Source organism: Bos mutus, chromosome 6 (genome assembly GCF_027580195.1).
Source record: "Bos mutus isolate GX-2022 chromosome 6, NWIPB_WYAK_1.1, whole genome shotgun sequence".
NCBI lineage: Eukaryota > Metazoa > Chordata > Mammalia > Artiodactyla > Bovidae > Bos > Bos mutus.
The window spans coordinates 61,354,223-61,376,235 of record NC_091622.1 but is presented as its reverse complement, the minus strand read 5'-3'; the positions used below and the strand labels follow the sequence as shown (position 1 = coordinate 61,376,235).

The following is a 22,013-nucleotide window of genomic DNA, read 5'->3' as shown; positions in this document are numbered from 1 at the left end:
TACTGTTACACCCCCTGCCTTATTGCTTTTTGCAAAACACCATAATTTCTTTGTCTCCTTATAAGGCAGAGTGTCACTTGAAAACTTCTATGGAAAGTTTTAACAAAATGTAGATGTCGGCTTACACTTTTATGTATGCACAGTTTGCAAATTCAAATAACTTTGTCAGCTAACAATTTATTGGTTCTTATTTTGAAATGACTTTTGAGCTTCCTAATTTTATCTGTTTACTTTTACTAAAAGTGAACATTTTGTGAGATTTCGGACAGGGGTGATGAGAGCACCATGTCTGAGTTATCCAGACCAAGCTGTGTAATTAGCAGATGAAATGCTGATGGGTTTATGATCTTGGAAAGGAAGCTCCTTTCTGGGAGAAGTGTTAGCATTTTCTGCGTCAGAAGGTTTCACTGGTGAATGGAGGGAAGGATGTGTCCGTGTCAACATTTCAGTTGCATATCTAGTGTTATTTGTTATAAATACATTTGAAAGTTTTATCAATTGTGGTAACTGTGACTTATGAAGTGAAAGAATTACTGGTGAGATTAATAAGACACATCTTCAAATTTATAAAAGCTTTTAGTCCAAAATTCTTTAGAAGGAAGATAGACCTCCACATGCAAGTTGTTACTGTGAATATTCTTTGACATTTCAATTTATCTAACAAATAAGTGCGAAAATATAACTAAGAACCAATAATGAATACATTTTATAAATAATAGGGAGATTTTATAGAGCCCTGAATAATAAACTTTTTGAGAATGATAATATTTAGAGGAGAAATGTATGTTAATTTTTTCTGCCTGCCAATTGACAAGTTGTTTAAAAGTTCTTTTCATCTTTAAAACTAAGAAGAGGAGGAGTTTTAATTAATAGATATTAATTTTTTATTTTATAAATAAATTATTATTATTAAAATAATAATAAAATGTGTTCATTCTGTTTCCTACTGATGTTTTTGAGAATTCTAATCTATGTGCTAATAAAGGTGCATTATAATATTGAGAATTAATAGATCAAAGTGTTACACATTAATAAAGATGTGTTTTACAGTAAAATTCTAACTTCTTTTTATGGTGTATGGTTAAAAAGATATTTACATATATTGATGATCTGGTTTAGCTTAAATTATTTTACATTCTTTTTTTTTTCTTCAATGATTTCTCCTTCCTTTCAAACAGCTGGCTTTAAAATATGAAACTTGATATTTGGCACATTGGCACTGATAATTCTCTTTGTAACCTGTAAAAATTATGATTAAAAGCTTTCTAGATTACAGCTGTTTAATATTGAACACATTATTTTTTCCTCAACGACTTCTGAAATTTCCTTCTGTGCACAAAAGCTTTAGATCTATATATTTTCACTGAACTGTAATAAGTATACTCTTGGGGTTTGACATTTCCACTTAAATGTTCCTTGTCCTTCCTTTGAATCTCAACATTTTGATATTAAATTGCATGGCTATGAAATTAGTAATAGCTAGATTATAGAGGCAATTCTCATTTGATTTGTTTCATATGGAGTTCAAGTTTGCTGATCTGAAGACAGCCACAACACAAAACCACATATATACTTTTATGGCTTTTTTCTCCTTTACAGAGTAACTGTAATATGTACATAAATATGTAAGATATTTGTTAGTGATAAATGTTAATGAAATGTGTAATCAGTTTATTCATATTTTTGTTTCATATGGTAATCATATAGTGTTACTCACTGCAAATAAATTTTTATGGCTAAAGTAAAACAGTATTATTTTTATAATAACTCCATTAATTCTCAAAATTTTTAAACCTTGGAAAAATTATGAAAGTAAAAAATTCAGTTCCATGTATATTAGCAGTTTGGTTACATTTTTTTAATTAAATTTTTTTTAAATTTCATATGGCTACAACATAATTTTACTCCAGGAAAATGAACAGTTAAATGCTATTTTTTATTAACACTGAAAAAGGCTTTCACAGTTTATAATGTTTGAAAATATCCTATGACTCAATCATGAAATATGTGATATCTTATTTGAAATGTGGACTAAATTATACTTAATTTATTAGATTTAATTTATTAAGAGTTTGTAGGCATAATGATTTATTTTAAAAGTAATTTACAGATAGATCCATGGGCTTGTATAAATGAATTAAATATGCTCCTTTTTTTCCCCTTTAGGCAGAACTCACAGTTTGGAGATGAAAAAACATTTAGTGATTCATCATTGCTGGAAAACCTCCAAAATAATCATGTAAGAAGCATAGTACCATTATCTTTTCATTAATAAATGAAAACTAATGAGTGTTTCTCTGAATTACCTTCCATGCTTATATATTCCATTTTTTACTTTCATGATCATTTTTAATAATTATAAAAATCTGTTGTCTCTAAATTATTTTTACTTGGCCAACACGGATCTGTGATTTTTAGAAATTTACTTTTAACACTGTCATTTATTGATACTCTGCTTTTTAAAAATACTAGATAATTTAGAGCTCTATTTATATGAAACAACTCATTGTTAACAACTTCAGAATATCTATAGAAATTAATTACTTGCTCAAAATTATAGGCCAGTGCTAAATCTATACAGTAAGAACTTTAGACATCTGCCACCCAATGTGAGTATTCCACTTATAAAGTTACTGATACTTATTAAATTCCACCTGATTAAATTCCACCTGATCAAATGATATGATCTCTGAAGTTTAAGGGCTTCCCAAGTGGCACTAGGGGTAAAGAATCTGCCTGCCAATGCAGGAGACATAAGAGACTTGAGTTCAATCCCTGGGTCGGAAAGATGCCCTGGAGGAAAAAATGACACTCTCCAGTGTTCCTGCCTGGAAAATTCCATGGGCAGAGGAGCTGGAGGGCTGCAGTTCCATGGGCCTATAGAGTCAGATGCAGCTGAGTGCACCTAGGTTTAAATCCCCAACTTTTTCTCACAATCACTTCAAGCTCAGTGCATCAAAACTTGAAGTCATGCTCATCACCCCAAAACTAGTCCCTACCTGGCACTGGTGGACGTGCCACCTATGCCCCTGGGCGGGGCCCTAGCAGCGCATTCGTGTGGATATTTCTGCTTTCAACAGAACATGAGCTTCAAGATCCACAAAATCTAGACCTAGACCCACCTCTTCCTTCTTGTGTTCTCAGGTTCAGTAAGTTACACAATCAACTATCTTATAACTCCGTCTAGGAATTTAGGGTTGCTTTGTTATGTCTCTTCTCTCCATCTCCAGATCTGTAATGAATCACTAAGCCCTTGTCAATACAACTTTCTTGTGTGTATGTGTACACGTGCATGCGCTCAGTCGCACAGTTGTTGCCAACTCTTTGCGACCCCATGGACTATAGCCTGTCTGGCTCCTCTGTCCATGGGATTTCCCAGGCAAGAACACTGCAGTGGGTTGCCGTTTCCTCCTCCAGGGGATCGTCCCCATCCAGGATCAAAGCTTTGTCTCCTGCACCTCCTGAATTGACAGGCAGATTCTTTACCACTGCACCACTGGGAAGCCCATGACTTTCTAGAACATGTCCTAAATGTCTTCTTCACCTCATTCTCACTTTCTCTACCCCAGTCAAGACTACCAGCATCCTCCAGGTAAACTGCCACAACAGCCTCATAACCCTTCTCCTGGTTTCCATTTTCACCCCTTCCCATCCTTGTTGCACATGGCAGCTAGAATGATGCCAGTGGAAATCAAGTCCCAACACACCCCTGTTGAAAACCACTCTCTGGCTTCCCTCTCAACTTACAAAGTTGTGTGATCCAACCTCTGCCTAAGTCACCAGCCTCACTTGGACCTACCCTCCCTTTCTTTCTCCTCAGTGTATACTGGCTTTCTTTTATTTTCTCATACATGCTTCATTCTTTCCTCCTTTAGGACCTTTTCAGTCATGTGTTATTCCTGCTTGATGGAAAACTGTGCTTAGTACTTCATGAGGCTAAAACTTGATCAGCTTAAAGATCACATTGTCTTGAGAACAACCACAAACTGACCCAAATCATATTGTATGATTTTCATACATTTTATCCTTTGTAACCCTCTTCACAGTATAAATAAATGATATGAAATTTGCTCAGTCATGTCCAACTCTTGGCGACACCCCATGGACTATACAGTCTATGGAATTCTCCAGGCCAGAATACTGGAGTGGGTAGCTGTTCCCTTCTCCAGGGGACCTTCCCAATCCAGGGATCAAACCCAGGTCTTTCGCATTGCAGGCAGGTTCTTTACCAGATGAGCCACAAGGAAAGCCCCTAAATAAATGATACTTGTGTACTGTTTATCTATGTTCTCTTTTCCCCACAGGTCAAAGCATCAGGGACCTTGTCTGATTTGTCTGCTGTTCTAGCCTGAACACCAGTTTGTTTGTTTGTTTGTTTTCAAATAATGTTTTGATGTACCTTTCCAGTCATTTTAGTTTTTTGTTCCAAGATCATGGAGGAATTTTTTTCCTTTATTAATTCGAGTGACACTTTTCTTCATCAGAAACCAGAAAAGATGTTTAATTTCGAAAATCTGGTTGCTATTCTCCTATAAACTCAAAAACTCCTTGCAGAAAGGATCCTGTCTTCCTCAGGCCATAACTACACAGGACTTGCTCAGTCAACCCTTTTTTATTTAGTAGGACACTAGTCAGGTTATGGTTGTTGTTTTTGGAAAGAGAGGCCAAAGCATTGTAGAGGAATCCTCTGCCATCATCACTGCGACCCAAAGTAGTGGAACCACAGTAAGATTAGATGCCTAAGATTTAGATCTGATCAGGAATTAGAACCAGGTAAATGAACATTTTAGAATTCCTCTCTTGTCCTCTAATAACAGGATTCAACTATATCTGCCTTTTTCACTGTGCTGTTTCTATTCAACAAGACAAGGTGGCCTTATATAAATGTTTAGAAAAGGAATGAAGAGGTTGCAAAAATGAAGGATTTTAGTAAAAAATATTTTCTCTTCATAGTGTTGATTTCTTGACTTTCACTCTCAATATTTAACAGTTGCACTCAATATACATGAAGTAATACTGCTATCATTGTGTCATATGGTTAAATGGAAGGGGCTAAATGGTGTGTTTATTTCTTACAGCCCACTGCACCAATAATATGTGAATTTCTTACAATGATGGCCGTGTGTCACACGGCAGTACCAGAGCGGGAAGGTGATAAGATTATTTACCAGGCAGCATCTCCAGGTACAAATGAAGCAATTGTGATGTATTTCTTGGTTGAAAATTGTTCTGAAATATGAGGTTGTTCAGAATTTAATTTGAAGAAGTAAAACAACCAGGTCACTTTAGTTTTAGAATAAAAATGTTATTTACTAATTAGAAACATTGGCTTTCAAAATTATACATATATGTACATATTTTAAAATCTATAACTGTAATATTTGTTATATAACATGTTACATGGAAATTTGAATAACAAAATACATACAAGTTAGAAAAAATGGTACTCTAAGTGCATAGTAAGTTTTCCCTTCTTTATAAATAATTAAGAAAAAACTATTGGTCATAAACTGCTTTTTCACATAAGCTGGCAGAAAAAGGAAGAACTGTTTACCTGAATGGTGTTGATTTTAGAATACCAACTTTTCTTCTTTTGGAAATGATAATCAAGGAGTTCGCTGTGTATTTACTTGAATGAGAAGAGCTTTACACTTAGAGAAGAGACTCCATACTTGGGCTTATTTTCAGTGTAAAATTGGGTAAATAGCCAATTTGATGACTAAGATTTCAGAAAAGAAGGAACACACTTTAGGGAACTTTTTATGTTTCCTTTAAAAAAAAAAAACTTTTTATTTTGTATTGGAGTATAGTCAATTAGGAGAAGTCAATGGCACCCCACTCCAGTACTCTTGCCTGGAAAATCCCATGGACGGAGGAGCCTGGAAGGCTGCAGTCCATGGGGTCGCTGAGGGTCGGACACGACTGAGCGACTTCACTTTCACTTTTCACTTTCATGCATCGGAGAAGGAAATGGCAACCCACTCCAGTGTTCCTGCCTGGAGAATCCCAGGGACGGGGGAGCCTGGTGGGCTGCCGTCTCTGGGGTCGCACAGAGTCGGACACGACTGAAGTGACTTAGCAGCAGCAGCAGCATAGTCAATTAATAATGTTGTGATAGTTTCAGGTGGACAGCAGAAGGACTCAGCCATACATATACATGTGTCCATTCTCCCCCAAACTCTCCTCCCTCCAGCTGCCACATAACTTTGAGCAGAGTTCCATGTGCTATGATACAGTAGGTCCCTGTTGGTTATCGTTTTTAACACAGCAGTGTGTACAGACCAGTTGCAAACTTCCTAACTATCCCCTCCCCCGTGTTTTAAACTGTACTACAAACCAGCACCTGCAACCTTGTAGAATATACCAGATTCCTAAAAACCATAAGATACACTCTCTATCATTAAGACAGACACTGTATGGATGTTTTATCTCACACCCTTCCCCCCAAAACAAAAAAGTTCTGATATAACATGGTGATAAGAGTGAATAATATGTAATACAATGAAACATCAATTCATTTGAAGTGAAGTCGCTCAGTCGTGTCCGACTCTTTGTGGCCCCATGGACTGTAGCCCACCAGCCTCCTCTGTCCATGGGATTTTCCAGGCAAGAGTACTGGAGGGTTGCCATTTCCTTCTCCAGGGGATCTTCCCAACCCAGGGCTCAAACCTGGATCTCCCACATTGTAGGCAGACGCTTTACCATCTGACCCCTCAATATTCATAGTGTTATTAATAGTTTTCCTACATTCAGCATTTTAGGAGGAAAAGGATAAAACTTAAGAAGGTACTTTTGTGCCACTCGTTTTTTTCCAATTTAATTAAGAAATAATTGATATACATCACTGTATCCCTAGTATTTATTTATGTTATAATGGAAATTTGTACCTTTTGATCACCTTTCTCCACTTCCCCTTCACCAACCTTCCACCTCTGATAACCACATCTGATCTCTTTTTACATGAGTTTGAGGTGGGTGGGTTTCTCTTCTCTTTTTTCTTTAGATTCCACATATAAGTGAGATCATACAGTATTTTTCTTTGTCTGTCTGACTTATTTCTCTTAGCATGATGCCTTCTATCCATGTTGTTGCTGTTATGGGGTTTCCTCATTTGTACACATCATTTATTTTAAGAAAAGTTTTGTGGAGAATATGATGGACCAAGACGTACTTTGAAGTTATCCTTTTTAGGTCTGTTTGGCTAACAGTGAGACTTAGCCCTCAAGAATATGCCTCTGGGGTCTATACATGTCTCAGATTCTGAAGATCATTCTACTCAAACCCTGGGCGTTGTCATATGATTTTAAAAGAAATGGATTTCAAAAACAGGAGTCAGAATAAAAAGAACTTTAATTCATTTTAAAATTAAGCAGACTATTGTATTGCAGTCTTACTCTCATATTTTGGGATATCTTACTCTAAGACGATAAAGCATTTGCCTACAATGCAGGAGACCCAGGTTCAATCCCTGGGTCAGGAAGATCTCCTGGGAAAGGAAATGGCACCCCACTCCAGTATTCTTGCCTGGAAAATCCCATGGATGGAAGAGCCTAGTAGGCTACAGTCCATGGGGTCGCAAAGAGTCGGACACGACTGAGCAACTTCACTTTCACTTTTCTTTCACTCTCATATTTGGGATGAGTTTTTTCACCATGTATTTGCTTTCTTCTGTTTGCCTAAAACAGATGAGGGAGCCTTGGTCAGAGCAGCCAAGCAGTTGAATTTTGTTTTCACTGGAAGAACGCCTGACTCAGTGATTATAGATTCAGTAAGTTATTTAATTCTCTTTTTTATCAAAGCAATGCGCATGCAAGCTTCAAAGATAAAATAATACCAAAAAGCTCACAATACAAACAGAGGTTCCCTACTCTAGTTCTCCTCTCCAGAAGCAACGACTTTTCTATTCTTTTAGCTGTTTCTTCAGACATTTATACATCCTTTTTTAATGTGTTGATGAATGAAATATATTTCAATTCTTCAATTTTAGACATATCTACTGACTTTCTATTCAGTTATATTAAATGAGGGATTATTTCTCTTGACTCACCATCCCTTTCCAGTAGTAGTATAATTATATTACAATGCTTGGTTAAACAAGTATTTGGACCCAGATGTTGTATGGGCAAAAGATTGGAACAAACATTTCACAAAAGAAGATATACAGATGGCCAGTGCACACATGAAAACACATCATTAATCATCAGGGAAATGCAAATTAAAGTCTCAGTGAGACACTGCAACATACCCACCAAGAAAAGTAAAATTAAAAACATTAATGGAAGCAACCTAGATGTCCATCAGCAGATGAATGGATAAGAAAGCAGTGGTACATATACACAATGGAGTATTACTCAGCCATTAAAAAGAATACATTTGAATCAGTTCTCATGAGGTGGATGAAACTGGAGCCTATTATACAGAGTGAAGTGAGCCAGAAAGGAAAACACCAATACAGTATACTAACGCATATATGTGGAATTTAGATGGTAACTATAACCCTGTATGCGAGACAGCAAAAGAGACACAGATGTATAGAACAGTCTTTTGGACTCTGTGGGAGAGGGAGAGGGTGGGATGATTTGGGAGAATGGCATTGAAACATGTATAATATCATATAAGAAACGAATTGCCAGTCCAGGTTCGGCGTAAGATACAGGATGCTTGGGGCTGGTGCACTAGGACGACCCAGAGGGATGGTATGGGGAGGGAGGTGGGAGGGGGGTTCAGGATGGGGAACACGTGTACACCTGTGGCGGATTCATGTTGATGTATGGCAAAACCAATACAATATTGTAAAGTAATTAGCCTCCAATTAAAATAAATAGATTTATATTTTTTAAAAAAATTTATGACAGCACCTAATGTGCAGAGCAAGGGGCTCACCTATATGTTGCGGGTAGATGTGTAAGATGGTACAGCCCCTTTGGGAAACCATTTAGAATTTTCCAGCACAGGTAAACATGTGCCTGATGCAGCAGTTGTACTTATACTTCCCCAGAAGAAGTAAAGCATGTGTCTACAGAGAGATGTTTCATGGTATGTTCATAGCAGCTGTATTCACAGTAGCCAAAAGCTAGAAACAAACTAAATGTCCATCACTAGGAGGATGGATTGACAAATTGTGATACACAGTGGAAGAGCTGAACAGTAAAAAAAAGAGTAAAATGATTGATTCATTACCAGCATTGATAAGTCTTAGGAACAGGCTGAGAAAAAGGAAAAAAAGCCAGACACAGAGAGCTGCATACTCTGCATTTATGTCGAGGTTGAGATCAGAAAAAAGTGACTTATGGTCTTAGAATTCAGAGCAGTGGTTATCTCAACAGGTGGGAGATTGGAAAGGGGGGCAAAGGAATTTGTAAGACAGTGGAAATTTTCTGTGTCTTGATTGGGGTGGTGGTTACACCAAGTATACCTTTATCAAACTATAGAATTTTCATTGAACTACATATTTAAGATCTGTGTACAGTATTGTATATAAATTATATCTCATTAAGCATTTTTATTTAGTGTTTATGTTATTATGCCTGTATTGATATTCCTAGCAAAACATTGTTTTATTCAGCATTTATTTTCTTTGTTTTTAATTTTGTGTTTTCAGATACAAAATTATCTCCTGAAAATAATCTTTTTCTTTAATTCTTAAAAATAAATCTCTTATGTTTTTTCCAAGTGCAACATTTTCTTTCTACCTATTACTAATTGTTCTAATTGTTTCATAACTTCTTAGTGTACTTTTATCAGTGCAGTTACACCAGATAATCTGGCCAGTGGGCAGTTGCAGTCTTTCCCTTGAGACCCCACCCCGCCCCTGTTCTCCTTACTCCGGGCCAGTTTTGCTCAGAGGTCAGCTTCTATGGCACTTGGAATTCCTTTTGATTGTCTCCTGTTTTGGACTTGCTATTTCCCGTAAGTCAAAATTTCTTTCTTAGAACCTGACATTGGTAGAACATGTTTTCTGTCCGTTTCATCCTGTTGAAAAGGTGTTACGGAAGCAGAAGCAGAAGTGACAGCCCTAACAAGCCCAGCTCCTGACTCAGGGCTCCACGCTGCCGTGGTGCACAGCTCAGTCTCACTCATGGTTCTCAAGAGGAAGCGCTTTCCTGTCTCCCTGCGGACTTCCCTTAACTCTCTCCTGTGTTAGATCTTCTGTTTCTGAATCCCATGTCTTCCTTGTTCTTGGCCTATGCTTGTTTTTGTGGACAACTTTCTTTATTGGCTTCTTGAGAAAAGGCACATGGGAAATTACTTGTTGTTTAGCCCTTTTAAGTGTAAACATTTTTATCTGACCTTTATACTTAATTGGTGGTCCTGCTGAATAGAGAATTCCAGGCTGGGAATCAGTTTCCTGAGGAATTTTTATTGCCTGGCTTCCTGTATGCCTAACTGAGAAGTCAGAAGCCACTGTGACTCTAGTTTTTGTGACTTGCCCACTGCCTCCCTCAAGAAGTTTGTGAGATCTTCTTTATCCCAAGAATTCTGAAATTTGACAACCATATACCGTAGTGAGAATATGTTAACTCACTGTCCTGAGCACTGAGTGGACACTTTTCCATTTGGAATTCTACATCCTTCCATTCTGGAAATTTTTCTTGAATGAGTCTGTTCATTTTTCTTCCACTTTTTTCTCTGCTCTCTCTTTTTAGAATTCCTGAGCACATCTTTTAACTTTTCTGTCCTGCTTTTCGTGTTTTTGCCTTCTTGTTCTACTTTTTGGAAGTTTTCCTCTCTTTTATCTTCTTAGACTTCAATTGATTTTCTTTTTGTTTCTGATATTACATGTTTTAGCTTCCAGAAGCTTTTATTGTTTTCTCAATATTAATTTTTTAAATAGTATCCTGTTTTTCCTTCATAGGTGTTGTATTAACGTTACTTCTCTGAGAGGAATAATGATTTTTTTTATGTTTTCTTTTTTTTTTAATTACAAACAGTTTAAATAAGCATATCATTTTACTGGAACATAAAATGGTATTAAGCTGTCATTATAGTTGTTTTGATTATTGCACTGGGAGAAGCATACTTCACCAAAAATTAAACATCAACTTTCACATTTCCTTTCTGGAGTTTCTCATTCTCTACTTAGGAGAAAAGAAGAGCATTTAATTACTGCACCACTTGCATATGAGATGCATAATAGGCTATGCAAGATCTTTGATGAGAGCTGCAATATGCAGAGAAATAAGGCCAGTCTCCTTCTATGCCACCAAAGAGCATCACAGGACGTGAATCTTAATCACAGAAGCATGACCATTGTTACAGGCAGCTTTTGTCTCAGACATTATCTTTGTTTTTTCACGGGTCCCATTAACAAGCATATACTGGTGGATCTAGCAATATTTCCAAGGGTGTAAAACACTGCAGAAGGTTTTATGCCTCCAGGAATCCACACCCATCCAGTTCCAATGATCCAACAGAAAATGCCCCACAGAAAGCATATGACAAACCACCTCATCCTGGTGTGGAAATGGAGGAAAGAGGCATCCAGGACCTGTCCACCAGCCCTTTGTGCCCATCAGGAAGCCTGTTTTCTTTTGGAATTCTCTTTCTTCCAAATTGCTCTTATCTGTTTGTTTTGGATATCTGTGATCCATGATAATAGCTGTCCTTGGATATCTGTTCATCTTTGGTTTTCTCACGGTTAAGGGTAAAGAATTTACAAGTTGATATGGCAGTTCTCGGAGAAGGCAATGACACCCCACTCCAGTACTCTTGCCTGGAAAATCCCATGGATGGAGGAGCCTGGTAGGCTATAGTCCATGGGGTCGCTAAAAGTTGGACACGACTGAGCGACTTCCCTTTCACTTTTCACTTTCATGCATTGGAGAAGGAAATGGCAACCCACTCCAGTGTTCTTGCCTGGAGAATCCCAGGGACAGGGGAGCCTGGTGGGCTTCTGTCTATGGGGTCGCACAGAGTCGGACACGACTGAAGCGACTTAGCAGCAGTATGGCAGTTCTGAGTATAAGAGGGTATTTGTCAACATTGGGCTTCACTGTGGGGTGGTCTGGTGGGATTCATTTGGGAAATCATGGTTATCTGTACCTTTAGGACTCAACCCGGGTTTATAGATTCCCGAGAGAACAGTCTTCCACCCTTCTGCCAGGAAAGATCTGGTTGCCAGAATGTAGGGGGCCAAGTGAGTTGTGGGGTATTGGGGCCTAGCCTTTAGTACAAATACAATAACAATACTATAGCTTCAGGTGCCAACTTCTAGACAAAAGAAACTTTATGGAGCAAAGCCTCTGGTCTTCTGCCAGTATGCAGGAAAAGCCAGTGCCCAGAACAGCAGCTTTTCCCCTAGTCCTCCCATTTAGGGCGCTCCTTTACCTTCCAGTTCTAGAACTCCCTGTTATTCCTCTTCCCTAGGCCTTTTAGGGATTATCCAACACAGGTCAGGCTGGTTCTCACCTTTCCCCCGTAACCACTGTGTATATAATAGCATTTGCTACTTCTTGCAATCTGCTAAGTAAGCATATCTCACTTATCTGTTTTCTAGCTTCCAAATTTTTAATGCCATTGTCTCTTCTCATATTTTCCTGCCATTGTGAGTTTTTCTTTTTAATTTTTTTTTTTTTGTAGTTTTGGTGGGGCTTTGGGAAGAATGAAAAGTAATTGCGTTTGTTCAATCTTCCATCTGAACCTGAAAAATTAATAAATTCAATTAAGGGTGATGTATTTCAGAAAGGACAATTTGTGTTGACATTTTTTACCTTAAAACTTCATAACTGGAGTTTATTTCCAAAAAGCCAAAGCTACTTCTTACTGTATGTAATCATATTTTCCTTTTCTTCATAGCTGGGGCAGGAAGAAAGATATGAGTTGCTCAATGTCTTGGAGTTCACCAGGTAAAACATCTGCTCTGTGGTTTGTGTATGTGATATGTTTCCCTCCATTTAAAGTTTTTCCCTTTTAAATAAGAAGAAAGTGTGCTTTATTTTATTTAAATAAATTTATTTAGACCAAATATTAAATTAAAATTTTCAATACAATTTTTAATTGTCATTTGTAAGAAAATCATAAACTGTTCTCTTCAGAGTCTTGTAAGGCATGTCTTCTGGAGGCAGTGTAATAATATTTCTGAACATAACAGTCTGCATCACAACTGTAGGGTACAGGCCCGGGTAGTGATCTGAAAACATACTTAGGGGCACCAAGATTTATGCAGAATTAAAATGAATCAGAGTCAGGAACTTGCCATTCTAATTATGTGCTCATTATAACATCTAATTGTCATAGGGATTTCAGAAACTCATATTCATCTCTCTGTTAGGTATAAAACTAGTTTCCATATAGTAGGAATAGAGACAGAAGGGATGGTCCACAGTGGATAAACGTGCAGCTGTTCATGGTCAAATGAATAGAAATTTCTTGTTGGAAGCTTCCATCCAAGTGATTGCAAAAATCCTGCATCTGGAGCGACAGGGGCATATTGGAGACTCGAGGAATGGAGAGACCATAAGAGAATGCTCATAGTCCTGTGAGGAGATGCGAGCAGGGTTATTAGAGAAATGTAGGTGACGAGGCAGTGTGGAGCACTCTGTGACGCTGGGACCAAGTGTTTACTAAGCTGTGACAGGGCGGCTTTTCTCCAGCAGTGTCCACTCACTCTGCTGGACCACAGAAGGCATTCCTGTTCACCCATGATGTGGGAGTTTTGTCAGGAGAAGAAAAGAGCAAGGACACTGATGAACCAGGGACCAGGCCGTCAAAGCTGGATTAAGAGAAACATGAGTCGGGAGGGGCGAGGTAGACTACAGAGATGTTGCAGAGGGGCCCAATCAAGTGTGGTCCTAAAGCAGGAATGATCAGAGACACTAATGCAGTGGAAGTACTAGGTGGAGAAAGAGAGGACTGAACAGTCCAAGATATTTCTAAAGGCAACTACGCTATATCTAACTACTGTATTGGATTCGTCTCAGTTTTTTAGCTGCAGAACGTTATAAGGTAGCATGAATAGGCGCTGACACTAGAGAAGTCTTTTTTACCCCTTATTTCTGGAGAGAATGCTTATGCATACTTGATTCCAAGTGAGGCTTATCCCATGCAATGCCATACGTGTTTGTTCTGTTCATTGTTAAATTGTAGCCTCTTTGCTAATCCATTGAAAGATGTGTATGTTTGACTAAGAACTTTTATCAGTCTGTATCGCCAACACAATGTTAAGCTGTTTGTGCTCATTAACTAGAGTTTGTAATATGAATTAGGTTTTTTACGTGATGCCAGTGGTTTGCTAGTAATTAAAAAATGATAGTTGTGAAGGCTTAAGTAAGTTTTTAAAGTGCTAGTATATGCCTTTTGATTGGGTGTATACTTAAAATTGATTATCATTTCTCGTTTTAATAATTCATCATAAAAGGTTCTGGCTCATCAGAACTCTCCTCTCTCTGCCCTGGTGGGTATTAACTCTTGCAGGTTTCTTGGAAGCTACTTGGTAAATTATTCCTTTAGGGCAGCAGATGGTACCCGCATATCTTGAAAAACATAATGTGACTTTCAAAGGCACTCAGCTACACACTCAGGCGATGGTTTGTGTATGTGGAGGGATCAGCCTCATAATTTGGTCAAATTTATTTTTTCATTGTGAGCAATAAAATATGTGAGACAGGACAAACATATAGATGCATCTTCTCACTATGATGACACATTGTGGAAAACCTTTCTTTCAGCGCTAGAAAAAGAATGTCAGTGATCGTTCGCACTCCATCCGGGAAGTTACGACTTTACTGCAAAGGAGCCGTAAGTTTGTATTTTTGTCTTTTATGATTTTGATTTATGATGGTTTATAATGTATATGTTAAACATTCTGCTATGGAAATGTAACACAGATGTTTAGCCTGAAGTTGCTGACATCCACTTTTGGAGGTGTTTTATAGTAATAGTGTTCAGCCTCTTCTGGTGAAACTCAGAATTCCTTCTGGGTAAATCTGGTGCTTTGAAAAAGTTTGGCCGAGGTTATTTATATAATTCAGTTTTTGAGGTTTGTATATTATAAACACTTTAGAAGAAAATAATACATAAAATATTTTAAAATTAAATTAGAAATGTAGCAACCTATACCGATTTGAATCTGATTTTTTTAAAGGCAATAGAAATGGGGAAAATGGATTACAGTTATTGCTATAATTTCTTCATGTGGTTGATTACCATTTGTATTGTATTTGCATTGTTTTAATTATAACAGCCTTTCTAACTATTGGTTGGCTTTTGTATTTGGCAGGTTTTATTGACAGGGCAGTAATTTGTCATTCTAACTGAATTTCCCTAGTTAAAATATGTTTATGCTCATGGAAAAAAAAGAAATCTACTCTCCAGGGCCTTTTTTTATTCTTGAAATGAGTTAATATTTCCCTTCAGATTTATCCTTTCCATGTACATAGTATATACTTGGAGTAATCAGGTAACTTACAAACTTGGAACTTTCCAATTTCGAATATAATCAACAGTCTTGCTTTCTCACGTGGAACTTGGGAGATGAACTTGTTAAAAAGCCCAAGCTTATTATTTAAATTCCTGTCGAGAATGTTTTTCAATACCTTGGTTTTAATGCATTGGAACATAATTTTTTAATGCCTTGGTTTTAAAAGACTGGGGAGAGAATAATTTCATGACGTCTTATGAATTTAGTTTGAGTTTCTTTGGTTGTTGAACAAGCAGGTAAACAACTGTAGGGTGAACTCGCTCCAGGTGAAATCATTCAGATAAACTGTTCTGACAGAGGATGTTAGGGCTCAACATGATAAAAAATTACAGTTATTTTTAATCAAAAAGAAATTTGAGGGAGGGGAGAATGGGTTACATGTAAGATAAATTAGAAATCATAAATACATTTAGAAATCATAAATACGTAAATACATTAAGTACATTAGAAATCATAAACACAATTAGAAATGATAAATACATTTCATCAATCAATGGTAGAAGCTCTAGCAGCCTGTCCATCAGGTCGCAAAGAGTCAGACATGACTGAGAGACTAACACATTACCGTTTATGCAGAAGGCCGCATTCTGCCCCCTGCTCTCCTTGATACTGTAGAGAAGGTAGAAAATTCCCCTAGTCTGACCACAATTTCTTCCACTAGAATGCTTAATTACCTTGAGAGTTTAATCTCCCTAGCCTTATTTATTACTCATCACTTTTGTTTTCATGATTTTAATTTTTTAGTATTTTCTTAGTGTTAAAATGGCCTATTTTAATTTCACTGAAAATGTCACTAACCTCTGGGAAAAAAATAGAGTTTGTAAGTTACACAGAACTCGCATTCTCAGAAAGGACCCATGAGGGGAAATTATCATTTCCTTTTGCTTTGCCCGCTTCCCATTTCACCACTGAGAAATGAAAAGAAATTCATAATTGGAGCCTGGAATATTGCATCTGTTCTGAGGTCACTAAGTTCTGTTTCTCTCAAGGGTTCTAAATCATACCTCACTAGTCTGCTTCCAACTCAGCCCTGAGACTCGAGACCCCAAAATGGGTAATACCACTGAGAAAGTAATTGCAGGTAAATGATTTATTTTTTCCTGGTCTAATAAAACCATGAAGGCCAAATACTAAAATTCTTAAAACATTAAACCCAAGCTAAAGAATAACTAAAGGAACAATAGGCAATTTATAAAGGGGCAAAAATTAGAGACATGCAGTGATGCCTCAAGTTAAAGCTGAAAGGGACTTTAAAGATAATACAGTAATTTAATGTTACAGACTAAGTAAATTGAGTCTTAAAGCTAAGGTGACTCAATCAGAAATATTGAGCTGTAAGGCAATGCTCAGCTTGTCCAGTGACCTCCCTGCCATAGCCACCAGCTTGCTCCATGCATTTAACATGTGTTTCTCAGAGTCTGTTCCTTTGTGGGCACCAACCTCATTCGACGCCCTAAGTCCTAAAAGGTTCAGTAGTTAGGTCTGGGCGTCTATCAGCCCACTCCGTTGGAGCCACTGTGCATTAGCATTTTGAAGGCCCTGAGGCACCGCAGCAGGACACGCTCTTTAGCTTTGTTCTGACATTTCCCATGCTGTCTGAGTTCCGGACCATTCTTCCTCATAGCACGGATGAATGCTGAAGCCTTCTGCAAAATCTTTGGGGGGCAGTGAGGGGAGATCTAACAGCACATGACAGGTAAGTGACGTGCTGATAGAATATGAGATTTTGAACGTTGGAGTAACTGGATTTATTCAGAAAGGAAAAGATGAAAATACAGGACTAGACCATCTTTCTTAGTGTCACAGGAAAGCAGTATTATTAAGGAAAAATATTTTGTGCTTCAACACTGATGCTAAATTGATTTTTTAAATACTCATTCACTGCTAATAATGTTGCCAACATCAACTTTAGTCAACTCAGAATGCTTTAAGTGTATCATACCTTCTGTTTGTTTTCCAGGACACTGTAATTTATGACCGACTGGCAGAAACTTCAAAATACAAAGAAATTACCCTAAAACATTTGGAGCAGTTTGCTACAGAAGGTGAGTATAATACAATAGTAAACATGACTCAAATAAAATGAAATCATGTATTACTACTATCTTATAGGATTATTCTTATTATTTTACTTGGAGATTCATAAAGTAAGATAACAATAAATGTTGATCATTTAGATCTTACTATATGCTGTTCCCAGCCATTATTTTTATTTTGCTCTCCTGTATTTATTAACATTTTGAAAGACTTTGTCCGCACATTTAAGGGGATGTAGAGCTTATAAATCTGTTTGCTTTTTAGAATGGATACCATTTACAGTTTGAATACTTTACATCTCCAGCAATGTAGAAGGAAAGAAACAAGAGTTAAAGAACTGGATAATCTGAGTAAGAAAGAGGAGAAGAAATAACTATAGTCTATAACTACTGAAATAGTTCTTCAGCGTTAACTCAGGACTTTTTATTAAGCCCCTACCACACGCCAGGCTCTATGTGAGGCCTGAGAATCCATGGTAAAGATAATAGTCCTGACGCTCTGTTTGTACCGAAATGTAGTCTAGGGAGATGATCTAGATGAGATGAAAGAAAGTGAGAGTCGTTAAGCATCAGGGTCAGTTACTACAGGAATTTGTAGAATCTTATCTCTAAACTTAACAAAAGTCACCAGTACTGTATCCGCATCTCCCATCTAAGTTTTCACTCTGGTCTGCTTCTGCCGGAACTGTGGCTGGTGGCACCAAGCCTGACCTCTGAGCCAAACCTTTTCCTCTCAATCCAAGCAGCAAGATGATAGGAATGTTTTAAAGCACTAGGCTTTGAAAAGCGGGGACATGATGAACCTTCTACCATTTCCCCTCCAAATATGGAAGCGCAGGGAGACCCACACATCTGTTGAGTTCAGATTCCATAAGGTACGACTCCCGAGGGGGCGCCAGGTACAGCGCAAGCTGGCGCATGTAGCAGGTTCCTTTACTGAGGAAGGAGCGGGTTGGAGGAGCATCTTCCTTTTCTCTCGCTCTGATGTTAAGGATATTCTAGTTCCCAGACCGGTTCCAGCTGGCTTGGCCTCCACCGCCACCCCATTCTCACCCTGGGTAAGCAGCACTCGTATACCGTGGCTGCTGCTGCTGCTGCTAAGTCGCTTCAGTCGTGTCCGACCCTGTGCGACCCCATGGACTGCAGCCCACCAGGCTCCCCCGTCCCTGGGATTCTCCAGGCAAGGACACTGGAGTGGGTTGCCATTTCCTCCTCCAATGCATGAAAGTGAAAAGTGAAAGTGAAGTCGCTCAGTCATGTCCGACTTTTAGCAACTCCATGGACTGCAGTCTACCAGGCTCCTCCGTCCATGGGATTTTCTAGGCAAAAGTACTGGAGTGGGGTGCCATCGCCTTCTCCCATACCATGGCTACCCCAGAGTAAGTCTCCAGCTGGCGGGCTTCCCCAATAGCTCAGTCAGTAAAGAATGTGCCTGCAATGCAGGAGACTTGGCTTCAGTTTCTTGTTGGGAAGATCCCCTGGAGAAGGAAATGGCAACCCACTCCAGTGTTCTTGCTTGGAGAATCCCCATGGACAGAGGAGCCGGTGGGCTACAATCCATGGGGTCGCAAAGAGTCAGACACAACTGAGTGACTTTCACGTCTCCAGCCAAGTGTCCAGAGGGGAAACACATATCCCTAATATGGCCCAAAGAGTTAAGTTCTGTTTGCAGTGCTGTGGCAGCGACAATGTACTCCTTTCTTGGAACGTGGAGTCTTCCGGGCATTTCATGTCCTGTGTTCTTTGGTTTTTTTTCCTGACATGGTCCTGGCCATATTTGATTTGACTTGAGATCACTAACACCTAATTATTCTGAGAGCTAAATGACCTTGAGTGAGAACATTGTCTTCTTGGTAACCTAGTTAACTGCTTTTATCGTGGCTGGCAAATCTGCTTCTTCGTTTTTCTAGTCTGTAAACTTTTTTCTGGTTCAGGGTCACCTCCAAATGAGTTAGAAAACTGATGGACTCTGAGTACAGGAAGTAGGTCACTTCAGACATCAGCTGTGATTGTTTTCCCAGGTGTTGCTGATGGGTATTCTTTTCTTGTCACTGTCCCTCAATTTTTTAGACTCCTTATACTACAAATCCACTGTAATAAATATAGTTGGAGGAAGGTGGCTCTCCCAGTACACCCCACTGGGGTCCCTCTATTCCTTCCTTCATAAGCATCTATGAAGCCATTATTAATGAGCCGGCCACTGTATTCAGCGCTGGAGTTACAGATGTGAAGAACTCCAGGACCCTGGAACTCCAGAAGCTTCAAGCTCATGTAGGAGACCACAGAAAAAACACGAAACATTGTCCTTCACACCACAGAAGTGTTGGGGTCTGGGTGAGACGAGAAGGCTTCAAAGAGATGATTTTCAGAACTGAGTCTTAAAGTAGATGCAAGGCAGGCCTTGGAGGGGGATTGGGGGAGAGTGGAATGGAGGGGGAAAAAAGATCAATTTGTGCAAAGACCCTACCATGGAAAGTGGACGGCAGAGAATGAGGTTGAAGGCAACTGATACATGGTGACTGAGCCAGACTTTAGGGTTTGAACTTCATCCTGGAGAATGATTAAAAGACTTCAAGCAAAGGAATAACCGTATCAGATTAGGATTTTAGAAAAGTTACTCGAGGCATGAAGGATGGATTGAAAGAGCTGGGGAATTAAAAGCCAGGTGCCCGTGGTAAAGGCCAGAGGACTGTTAATACACAGTTGACGCTAAGGTTCCATCAAGCTTGAGTCAGACTTTAGCGTACTGAATCAGTGTTTTTGAAATGCGATTTCATTGAAAACAAATATGTCAGCTTTCTGAACAAAATCTTATCTGATGTTGCGGGGGGCGTGCTCCCTTTTTTCAGGGTTAAGAACCTTGTGTTTTGCCGTGGCTGAGATTTCAGAGAGCGACTTTCAGGAGTGGCGAGCCGTCTATCACCGTGCCTCCACATCTGTGCAGAACAGGCTGCTCAAACTCGAAGAGAGCTACGAGTTAATCGAAAAGGTACAACTCTTCTGCTTGTGAGGAAAGTTTGATTTCCAGAAAACTCCAGCCTTGTTTCAAGGGGCCAATAAAATAAAAATCAAAATGTCTTGACACACCACTGTTGAATCTCCTCTGGTCTAAGCACTGACAACTCAGTTTTTTCCAAAAATTCTCTGGACTTACTTGGTATAGAATGTAGCTCTTTTCACAGTTTTGGATCAAATTGAGGTTGATCCAGTCTAGCAAGCTCCTTGGCAACATCTTCCATTGTGTCTTCATCACACGCCCTCTGCCCACACACAAACATGCGTAAAAGCTGCATATAAGTGTGTGTAGATGCAGTGGGCTTCCCTGCCGGCTCAGACGGTAAAGAATCCACCTGCAATGCAGGACTCCCAGGTTCGATCCCTGTGTCGGGATGATCCCCTGAAGGAAGGCATGGCAACCCACTCCAGTATTCCTGCCTGGAGAATCCCCATGGACAGAGGAGCTGGCGGGCTACAGTCCATGAGGTTGCAAAGACTGAGCAACTAAGCACAATATGTATAATACAAAATAATGTAATAAGTATACAGCACAATATTTATAATACAAAATAATGTAATAAGTATACAGCTGTGTTACTCCATAACCAGTGATAAAGAATGTACAAGTGAACAATCCAGTGCTTATACCTGGCCTGTCGTTGTTCACTGAGATACATCCATCATTTGTACCACAACTATAAATATTCTTGCTTTACTGATAAAGAAACCAAGGCTATTCAGCCAAAAAGCCATGGATACACCATGATTGATGCTTCATAAACAGCAAGAAATCTTGCTTCCCGAATTCAGAATAGCAAACAGTTTTAGGTTGTACTGACTGTGTGCCAGGTGCTATTTGGAGCACTTGAATCTACAACCTACTTAATTAAAAACCTACTTAATCTTCATAGCATTCCTTTGAGGTAGGTAGTGTTAACTATCGCAGCCGTATAAATGGAGAAATCAAGGCACCGGAGAGGTTAAGTGATTTGGAGGGCATTCCTCGGCACATAAGAATGTAAGTCAGAATTCTTACTCTGGCTCAAGTTCAGGTTCTTAAGTTTCCATTAAATAACTTGCTACTTACATAATTCCTTCAACTGTACTCCTGCTTGTAAGGCATAGACTGAGGCTCTGCCTGTTAGCCATAGTTGATCTCACCTTTGGGTGAGTCATGGCTGGCATGTTTTTTTTCTTCCTCTGTCAACGTGCTTCCTGGTCCTTCCTGTCTTGCGTAGTAGCCAGCACTATGGATGCGTCCCTGGACTCTCCCCACATGCCCGCTGTTCCGTGTAACCCCAGGACTGGAATGCTCCAGCTGGAGGTGGTGTTCTCTGCTATGTAGTTACCTGTGACTCTGGATACTGCCCTCCTGTCTCCTCAGTAGACTGAGATCCCCCTAGAAGCTAGTTCGTTTGTCATTTCTCCCTTATATTTGAACTTATTTTGTATCGTCCTTATTCCTCAGAAGACTTGTGATGGAATGTATGAAACCTTCCAAGTTGATAAACCCCACCTCCACCACCAATTGTAGATGTGTATACCCACCAGGAGACTTGTTA

At 38.9% G+C, this 22,013-nt stretch overlaps 1 protein-coding gene across 6 annotated transcripts in view; it reads left to right on the top strand.

Moving 5' to 3' along the window:
- Positions 1-22,013, top strand: part of ATP8A1 (ATPase phospholipid transporting 8A1) — a 236,490-nt gene that overhangs the window by 92,294 nt on the left and 122,183 nt on the right. For all 6 annotated transcript variants that reach the window (XM_070372338.1, XM_005908123.3, XM_005908124.3 and 3 more), the window contains 7 exons: positions 2,167-2,239; positions 5,079-5,184; positions 7,686-7,768; positions 12,796-12,845; positions 14,667-14,736; positions 17,379-17,463; positions 20,304-20,443. In XM_070372338.1, the coding sequence (XP_070228439.1) occupies positions 2,167-2,239; positions 5,079-5,184; positions 7,686-7,768; positions 12,796-12,845; positions 14,667-14,736; positions 17,379-17,463; positions 20,304-20,443 (607 nt within the window). The remainder of the gene's footprint in view (positions 1-2,166; positions 2,240-5,078; positions 5,185-7,685; positions 7,769-12,795; positions 12,846-14,666; positions 14,737-17,378; positions 17,464-20,303; positions 20,444-22,013) is intronic.